The following is a 10692-nucleotide window of genomic DNA, read 5'->3' as shown; positions in this document are numbered from 1 at the left end:
CAACGTATTCCAAGGATTATGAACTTTTTTCGACGTACTAGATTTGATTTTGAAAACTTACGAGGTATGAATATAATCCGCTTTTTTTGTAATATTAAGTGTAAGGACGAACAATTCGTGCGCCTGATGGCAAGCTACATGTCCATAACAGTTGCAGTGCCACTCGGAGCTTTAAATCGCAAACATCTGAGGGGCACTGATACTGCGCCCGTCACCCTGAGACATAATTTGACAAGTCCCATGTGCCTGTAATTTCACACAACTGCTTGGCGGTAGAAACGGTTAAGGTGGCAGTACTTCTCTGGACGAACTCTATGACAAGAAGCTCTACTACTATTACCGCTACAGGAAGTCAAACGGTCCGCCTATCAATTGATAAGGAACCATTCTCCCACTGAGCTACAACTTGCAACCCACATTTTTGTTACATATATAATAATATATAAATAAATAACAAACCCTACCCTTGGCATATTAAAACCACCCTGTGATCACACGTCAAAACTGTTTCTATCACATGAAAATCATAATAATAATACGAGCTATATGAAACAAATTATGTATATACCTACCTATATGAAATTTGATAACTCTCTCCTATTTAACACGTTCAGACCGGTGTGTACCACACACGGACAGCTAGTTTATCAGGCGTAGTGTACCACCGTGTTGGTGGTCACACAACACTTGACTTTTGGTATAGGTACTAAGAAATCCACGCCGCCTTGAGAGAAACGTTCCCCTTTGCAACAGTAAAATTTTCATACTGCAATTTGTTATTATGTAAAACTAAAAAAAAAATCAAGGTCAAAAAAGTATTTATTTGAAAAAAGAATTAAAAATGTACTTAATAGAAAAACGAAAATAAATATAACAAATTATTTCTGAGGAATTGTGTTATAACCATTGACTTACAATTATATGGACGTCGGGTCCGCGCTAAAAAGTGTCCGAACTTATAGGGCGTTAAAATCGTATACAGAGCGTCATTCACGCTCTAGTCTTCGTTTGTTCGACTGACAGCGAAGCAAGCAAAATTAGACAGTACTGCGATGACACTACAATTTAAATTCAACGTTTAGCTTTTTCATATTCCTTGACATGTCACTACGTTTAAATAGGTTGACTTGGAACATTTTTTTCGTGGTTTTTGTATTAGACCCGTCGTCCATTTATTTGTAAGTCAATGATTAAAACATTCGGAATTGGCAAAAAATACATAAGTGGTACTTAATAAGTTAATTAGGCTCTGTAGCAGCCACAGCCTGAATGTCAGAAGAGGGCGTCGAGCATGTGCGAGAATTCAGCGGAAGACTTTGCTCGTAGGTATCTAGTTTGTACGTTACATAATTGACCATACAATTCATTATGCTACGTACAATATCGTTACAAAAATTCGCTTCCATTCCATTCCGCCGCAATATAAATTGAGACTAAGGGTCGTATTCTAGAACTCTACTCAATGCTCAAGTCAGGATTTGAGTATGGTTTAAAGCACTCGAAAACATACTTAAGTCCCTGCCATTAGGGTCGTATTTCCAGTGCTTGTGTTTCCAGTGCAATCCTGACTTGAGCATTGAGTAGAGTTCTAGAATACCACCCTTAGAAAGAGATAAAGTATAATTTCGCTGTGTCCACCGATGGCGCACCCCGCCCCGACACATTTTTTGCTTGATGGGGCAATGATGTACCACCGCACTGGTGGCCATGGGAGAATCTTTCCCCCTGGACAGCAAATAATGGTAATTTTGATCCCGGTCTGAACGTGTTAAGCATAAAAACGTTATTGACTAATTTCGTACGTAGACACTTTAAACTTCTCCTAAAAATCGTCATTTCGCGTATGTGGTGTTTGCACCAAAGGTGCAAAATGTTCATTACAATCTCAAAACCATTATCCAGTTCAGATTGGTTATTAATTTCAGACTGAATTGGAACTGTACTTTGAAAAACGCTTTAATTCTCATTGTGGTGACGATATTGCAATATAAAACCGTTCGCTCACAGCCTGACATTAAATATTTAATATGCATCGTATTGTCCGCGACAATCGTATGAAATTCGCATGAGCTGGCATAACGCTAGTCAAGTGCCGCGACATCACTCGGGTACCGCCATTTCTGACATTTTAATTATACCGCCCTTTCGTATAGGCGTCACTGAGAGCGATTAACGGGTTGTGTTGAAACCATATACCTCACATGAATTCTCTTGTCATTCTGAAAATGTTTACTTGTAAAATAGCAGAGCCCATGCTTGAGCATTTTGTTGGTGTGTTAGTACGACAACACACCCAAAATTTTAAATTAAATTAAAATGTAGATCAAGCTGGGGATGCAATTTTTATTTTATTTTATTTCAGTTTTAATGTTTATTTTTGCGTATTTTATTTCAATAAAAAAATTGGAATGTTTATTATAATATTTCAACTTTTAGTTTTTAATGTTAAATTATTTCATTTTTATATTATTTTAAATTAAAATTTTATTTTTGATTGTATTGTATTTTATTACATTTATGTATATTGAACTGTAAACTAACGTAGTACCTAACTAAGGTTTCTGTAAAACTAACAAGTGAACCTAACTACTAAAAACTAAAAAGTATGTTGTCTTAAATTAAAAAAAAACTATTATTATTAATTAATTAAAAGAAGCTATTGACTAGACTCAGCCGATTTGGCTCCGATAAAATAGAATATATTCTAAGGACTCGATGTTCTCATCTTCTTGAACGGAATCACCGCATTTATTTTATTTATATTCAGGTTACAAAGATCCATAAATATAAACCTTATAGACTAACATACATAATAATGTGATAAACACTAATGACTATTTATTATTTACACGTATTGTCTGCGACGTATGACGTGTGACGCAACGTGGGTGCCCGGTAGTAGGTCTTGGAAAGGCACATGACTCTCTTCGGCCAAAACTCATCCTTGAAAGTCCGCAGAAGATGAGTTGGTACTCTCATTATAAATGAATTAAAATTTATACTGTGGCGGGACCCCACTGCTCGACCCTCATTTCTGAACGCGGGGTCCGCTGAAGCGTGATATGAGCAAAAAAACCTCTTATTCCCTGGATGTAAAGCCTTTTTTGACCATTTTAAAGGGTGTCAATAAGTGGGGTAACTCCATAATTCCCATTCCTTAGAACAAGCTCTATCTCTCTGTTCTCCTGATTTTATATTTTAATAAATAAAAAAAAAAGAATTATTTCCGAAAGAGTTTTAATAGACATTTATTTTGGTATAAATATCTAAATTTTCCTGTTACAAACTATTCCCACACTTACTGTAATAAGACTACATCTACAAAATGACAACTTTTCAGTAAACAGATGATTCCTGCGAGGTATGTGGTTTCCCGTGGGGTAATCATAAGCAATTGTGAAGCTTGAGTGCTAATGTAAATAGAGTTTTCTCGATTATGTTAACGAGGAAGTAATAACTGTTAGATAACATCTGAACCCTACCGTTTATTTCTTGTATAAAATATGAGGGAGCTATGAACCCCTAACATACTTTAATGCTTAATAAAATCGTATTCTTTTGTGAAATTGTAGGTTTATGGACTTCAGAAATAACAAGTACAACAACCTTTTCAAATACTGATTAGACAAAATGTGCATAGTCGCTTCATCTCTATTAGTAAATAGTACCACGTACACCGCTCTCAGTGACACCACACCCATCACCCCGGCGTCCACGCAAGCGTCCTTAATTAGGCATTCCTGCGTCGTCCGGCTGCGTACGCGCCGCCCGGCGGCGTCTTTGTCGCCCCGTCCCGCTCGCACAATACAGCTATTCATACTACAACACCAGCACAACTTGACCCCAATAGCCCTTTCAATATCAAACGAAATGCCTTATTTAAAAGACCAAGTTACACTAGAAGAGATGCCTTTGAAAGATATCAAAGTTTATGAAGTGCATTTCGAAGAGATGCTCTTGGTTCCGATGATAATCCTTCATTATTATATTATTATTATTCAGTATAATACGTTGTAGAAAGTTAACAAAAGGCGTAAAAGATACAAATCATTTAAGGAATGCTAGAAGATAAGAAGGCATGAAGTTTTCATATTATAACTTCAGTTTCACTGGTTTCTTTATGTCAGAATTAAAGTACTCCAAACAAAGAGACTTGAGCAGCAATTCACAGACAAAATCCGAGAAATAAAAATTTCAAAACCAAAAATATTGACTCTACCTGAGAACCCTAAAAATACTATTTCATAAAATATGTACTCTATCCGAAGTTGTTTAAAGTAAAGAATCGAATGGAGCTGGAATGTGTGTTGGAGGTGTTATTAGACCGGCGGAGGCCCTAATTGCGTATTCTAGCTGACGCCGCGGATAAAAGCCGAGACGAAACGTTCTCCTCCAACGGTGGAAATATTTCCCTTCTTTTAGCTCCGGTGAAGTCGGTTAAAAACTCGAATTAAGTTTTTCAGATCATGGTCTTAGCAATTGAACATACAAACTTAACAAGTGCAGATTATTTGTAGCACTATAACATAAGTATGGTATGGTGAATAAGTAGTTAACTTAAAATTTAAAAGAAAAGCCCGATACAAAATAGTGTACTCCCAAAAGTTACCTAATCTGTAACAATTAATTCAATGAGCAGAAACACGATTCTTCTGCTGTGACTCGAAGTTGGGATTCACGTAAGCAACCTCCCCGCATTCCCTTCCTGTACGTATTGCTGGTTGCAAAATCATAGCAAGGTGTCCATATTATTGTAATATCGTCAAATTCATTATAATACCTCCAATGGACACTAGGCTTACTTTATTTCTTGGTCATTTTCTGTTATATTTGTAAACAGCCGTAATTTATTTACTAATATTACACTCCCCGGATATTGTGAAAAAAAAATAAAGAAACAAAAAACAAAATGCGAAAAAAAAATCTGAAAAAAAGAAACAAAAAAGCAAAATAAAAACAGAACAGGTCCAAAAATTAAGTTGGCGTAATGGTCATTGGAGGTTTCGATTCAGATTTCAAAACGTCAAGTTGAATCGATTTACGGACGACTGAGATCCCTACACTAACTGGGAAAAGAACTAGTGATCTTTAAACAGCTGACCCGATGTTTATCTAACGTAGTTAGAACCAAACCAAAGAACCATCCGGTTCAAATTAGCCTTCAATTAAAAAAAATCGCATTAAGATCAGTACAGCCATTTAAGAACAACGATGCCACAGATAGATATTGATATTAGATAAATACACAGGCAAAGGCTTCTAGCATATAACTCCTCTATTTTTACGTCCTTGGTTAGCGACGAAACAGAATATTTTAAGAATCTCGGTAATTTATTGCTAAACTGAAATGTTTAAAACCTTCTTATTGGTAGTTCCATTTTACTTTGTCCTAATCGATCAAATGTCGACTCTACATTATCTTCCTACACTTAATCTTTTTTAGCCACTGGGTCAGCTCCCAGCTATCACTCTCTCAGACCTAACACAGAAATGGTGTAATAAACTTTTCGAACCTCTCAATTATCCGACACTTTTATTGCAGCAATTTCGGAAAATAAAATCCAGCCCCATGGGCAGATACACTTAATTTTATATGTGGCCCATTGTTCCACCCGTCTCTTTTACTCGTACGTCTGTTGAAAGGAGATGGATAAAATTACCACTGATTGCAGTGAGCCGTACACGAATTAGGCCCTTTTTTTCTTCTTTAATGCCCTGCTCATGCGTTCAGACTTTTTATCGGAACATATGCACGGCTCTGTGCGCACCGGCCGCAACCGGTTCGTTCTTTTGCCTTTGAAACGCCGCGCCGCATTCGAAATTCGAATCAGTCCGCGCCGAACTGTCAACAGGTGGGGACGTGCGTTCTAACATTTGAAAAAGAAAAATGTTTACGATACAGAGTTGCAAAGAAGTGTTATCATAACTGAGAATTGTTTGAATATGACATAATTTTGGTGTTTTTTTTACTATTGTGAGTTTATAAACATGGCTCGGATTTTACTTGTTTTGATATTTGGAGTTTGGTTGGTGTCTGCTGACCAGGAGGAGGTGGAAGGTGGAAAGTGTGAGACGATCAAGCTGCCTTTATGCCAGGATTTCGTATATAATTGGACTGCTATGCCCAATCTGATGGGTCACAATGATCAGAACGAAGCAGAAGAAGCGGTGAGTTACATTTTATTTTATAGAGCTTGTACTAAAGTAGAGAAAAGGAAAAGTTATTGTAAGAGAATATACGAAAGACAATAGGTAGTGGAAACGAAGGATCAAAAAAGTATAACACTTATAAAAAGAAACCTCTAGCAGCAATAATCGATATTTCCACTAATGGTTAACTATATCAAAAGTACCCCTCCGCAGATTTATAGTAGACAATTGATTATAGATTTAATGGTTTGTAAAACTGTTGTTGAAATTGTAGCAGATAATGTAGGGGTGAACTGTATTGTTGACTTTAACTACTGTATGGACGATAAGGGGACAGTATTTGCAAGTATTGTTCTAAATTCCCACGAGAACTATAACGTCACATAAATAAAAAAAAAAAGAAAATCCAATAATTATCTTTAAATTTTATTCCAAAAATTGTAAAGACATAGAACTTAGGTGTTTAGGTGAAACACTATCTTTGTAAGTTTCTAAAATAACTTCATAAGCAACCGTTTTTTTCTAAAGAAAGTAATGCAAATGCCATCGTTGACAGTTCATTAAAGCTATAAATAAATGCATGTATAACATTATCGCTGTTCAATTAAAATCCAATTCGAGACGTGGCGCCAGAGCCGTGATGGTAATATAACGAGTGTAATAACATAACGTTCATTAGCAATTGTAATTTTGTTCTATGGCAGTACGTTCATGTCATTTGCCGTGTTTAAAATTTGTCAAAGATTAAATCGTAATCATTTAAAGATCGGAACATATTTTTAAATAATTTTTTATGTAACATTAGGTCTTGTCAATCACTGTTGTAATATTTGCGTTTATTTTCCAAAAGCGTTGCTCCATGTGGCACGAAATGGCAAGAAACTTGATATTGTCACTTAAATAATGTTGCATGTGTACGAGTACATAAGTACACACAAGTTCTCTGCATAAATTGTCGTTTATGATAGCTGTCAGAACAGTAAAACATTCTCACTACAATACAATTTGCATAATTTATTCATAACTTTTGTTAAACGTAGAATTTCTTTTCTTTCACCGTTTAAAAGCAATGTTTACGCTCTACACATGACAGATCAAACATCGTAACAAATGATAAATTGTAAAAGCCACGGGCCTAAGAATGATCCTTAAAGCACCCATACATTTGATATCTATTAATTACTTTATTTTAAGTGATATTTAAGACGAATAACTAAATTTTAAGGCACTAAAAGCTTTGTTTATTACGTTGTTTACAATTTACATGTACTAAAAGCGTGGGTGACGAACGACAGACGTAAGCGATAAGAGTCTAACGCTATCGTCAGATCAAAGGAGCCGAAGCATCGCATATCTTTATTGATATACGCCAAATGTGTGGTCGCCGCGAATTTGTTTATCCGTGTACCCCGTGCACGTAGCCGCATCACCTTAATTACCATGCAGATATGAATTTATAACTTTGATTTTATTTGCGATTTTAACGTTATTGTAAAAAGATTATAAACATTTTCAGAGAAAATGTACGGCGTAAGATTTTTATTATGATTGCATTTATTTATTGCTTAGATATATAAATTTACATCAAACGTTGTAGTTGCGTATATAAAAATAATTTACTTTTTGTGACCGACAGTATCATTTTTACCGCACTTTTCTTTTTAACATCACTTAAAAATCGCTTTATATATAGCTTCTGTCTTATTTCTTAACACGTTTGTTCGTGAAAACAATCCACAGTTACGATATATTCACCATCAACGTAGAAAACAAAACAAATTTCAGTTAAAATTAAACAAGTTAAAATAAATACTACTAGCATGGACTATGTTTAGCTAAATTTAATAACAATTTTGAAGGCATAAAAAGTACAAAAGGTTAATTAGGCAACTTTTGCGCACTTGAACTTTTTGTATAAACGTTTTGCACTACGCAATCAATTATTAAAGAGTACTTCACGAGTCTGGATTTGTTCAACTCGAAATAAATAACCAATGAGCGTTCGGAACAACATATTGGAAAGAAGAAAACTTTCTAAGTGTCTTTTTTAATAATGAAAACATTTCAGTCTATCAAAGAGATTCTAAGACCAATAGAAAAGAAAAATGGAAAAGTTATTAATAATAACGATGAAACTTACGACAATCGGTCGATTGCAGATTGCACATTGCTTTGTAAAAGCAAGTGCAATCTAAAGAATCTACTTAACAATCTTTCGCTAATTACTTTAGAGTTAATAGAATATAAGCAGAAGAAGGTCACAAAAACCAATTCTAAAGAACAGATGTAAAAAGGCTATATACCAGAATATTTCCGACGCAAGTGTACTAAAACTTGTTTCTAGTGCCAACATTACTATCATAGATAATACAAATTCGATGGATAACAGGGAGCACTTGAGCATCAAAAATGTAAGCCGACTCTTGACGTAGAATAGAAAACAAGAAAGGGCTCTCAAATGAAATAATCGTGCAGATATATACTTACGGATACACTGATAAATATTACCTTAATACAGTTTGACATCATCAGTGGCCAAACTGTTTCTCTGCGGGCCCTGGATAAGGAGGTCCCACGTTGAGATCTTTTTGTGAAATATTTTTTTCTAATAGGAAATGAAACTATTTTTCCGGATTTAAATCGCGTATATTTGTTTTTTCAAACAATCCGACGTTTCGAGTCAACCGTGACCATGGGACCTGTAAAGGGCCCGAAACGTCGGTTTGTTTGCAAACCAAATATACGCGATAAAAAAAAAACAAATATGTATACGCGATTTAAATCCGGAAAAATAGTTTCATTTCCTATGTGTAACAATCGCGAAAACCTAAGAATTTTTTTCTAAATTGGTTTTTCTAGGTAGTGGCCATTATAAGTCCCAAGTTTGCGACCGGGATGTAAGTAAGTCGGTGTGGTTGTATAGCACATTATTATTACCGTGGGGGTAGGCGGACCTTATCAGTCACCACTTTGCATGACCCTGGCTAACCTCTCTAGCTTCACATATATTAATGAATCTTTTCACACAAGTCCTCTTATTTTTCTCAATCCAGCCTTTTCAAGATCGATCTCGATTCGATCCGAAAACGTCTTTCGTGGCCGTTTTCTTTCAATGTTACCTTCCTATGTCATTCCTCCGCTAATAAATTATTAAACCTGTTAAAAATATAATTATTAATACAAAGATCGAACACTCAGAAAAAACACTCAGAAAAAATTCCTTCGATCCGGTCGGATTCGAACCGACGACTTCTTGCATACCGTGCCAGACGCTATACCAACTAAGCCACGGAACGAACCAACGGACCTCATATAGTTTTATTTGTTATATTAATAGTTATAACAAACTAGTGGAGTAATTTCACAAAATAATTGAATATCAATTCAATAAAAATTTAATTAATACAGTGAATAGCGACATCTCTCGCCAGGACTGGTAGCTGTAAAGGTACTAACTGGGTGATAAATCTGTACTAGATTTCTCATAGATGGCGCTACGACTAAAAGTCGTAAAAAAAGTCGAAAAAAAGTCGTTGAAAGACCAAGTACAAAGACACGACGCAAGCACATAAAAGAATTCGTGATGTCCGTTGGTTCGTTCCGTGGCTTAGTTGGTATAGCGTCTGCCACGGTATGCAAGAAGACGTCGGTTCGAATCCGACCGCAGCGAAGGAATTTTTTCTGAGTGTTCGATCTTTGTATTAATAATTATAACAAACTAGTGGAGTAATTTCACAAAATAATTGAATATCAATTCAATAAAAATTTAACGTTTAAAAATATCTCATAAAACACGTCCTTTTTAATTTTTAATGAAAATATCGACGACAGTATCTGTTAATAAAAAGAAAGTATGACAATTATCTTTTAGGAGGAACTAAGAGATTATGACAGATAATTGGTTAATACGGTTTGAGGGTGCAGAGCGAGCATTGCCCAGTTAGCGCGAATATCAAAGATCCGCCCGCTCTTCAATAAAAACAAATAATCTTTACTATCCGTTGATCCAGGCATCACGTTTGCCGGCGCAATATCTATGGACAATTTATTTTTTATAATACTATCAGTAAGTGCTGATGTGATGTGTATCGGATAAACTAATGCCCTTATCGTCGGCGTCCCTTTGCTCGCTATCTGTCTCTAGATATGGATACATACGATATATCTTATTATATATATGAGGTATATCTTCGTGTGATATAATTTTAACCGTTTTGAGATATTTATAATAGTGAGTGTCCGAAATATTGTTTTGCTGTTAAATTCACGTTTATCCACTTCACGAAAATAAGTGTCTATAAATGTTTTATACATTTCCCAAACTCACATTATTGCTATACGATACTTCTTCTTTAATCAAAGACTGACGTTATTGTTCCAACATCATATGTAATACTCGCGTAATTACAACACTATCAAGTCAGTGTAGCTTCGAATCAAGCGACATAATGATGAGGTCGAATGCCGTTAGCGGTGATATCCGAGAAAGTTATTGCAGCAGTGTCGCTGGCACCACGGATAACGTTTCAGCCGACGATTTAA

The 10692-nt window shown here is 35.5% G+C and overlaps 1 protein-coding gene across 1 annotated transcript in view; it reads left to right on the top strand.

Annotated features, from left to right (window-relative positions):
* The first annotated feature begins 5810 nt into the window (after nt 1-5810).
* The window catches only part of LOC113231372 (frizzled-10-like), a 50090-nt gene continuing 45208 nt past the window's right edge, over nt 5811-10692 (top strand). Inside the window, exon 1 of the mRNA XM_026465666.1 lies at nt 5811-6168. Within this exon, the coding sequence (XP_026321451.1) occupies nt 5989-6168 (180 nt within the window). The 5' untranslated portion in view covers nt 5811-5988. The remainder of the gene's footprint in view (nt 6169-10692) is intronic.

This window comes from Hyposmocoma kahamanoa, unplaced genomic scaffold (assembly GCF_003589595.1).
Source record: "Hyposmocoma kahamanoa isolate Upper Pololo Valley unplaced genomic scaffold, ASM358959v1 65, whole genome shotgun sequence".
NCBI classification, from domain to species: Eukaryota; Metazoa; Arthropoda; class Insecta; order Lepidoptera; family Cosmopterigidae; genus Hyposmocoma; species Hyposmocoma kahamanoa.
The sequence above is the reverse complement of the archived record's forward strand: the minus strand, read 5'-3'. Positions and strand labels throughout refer to the sequence as shown.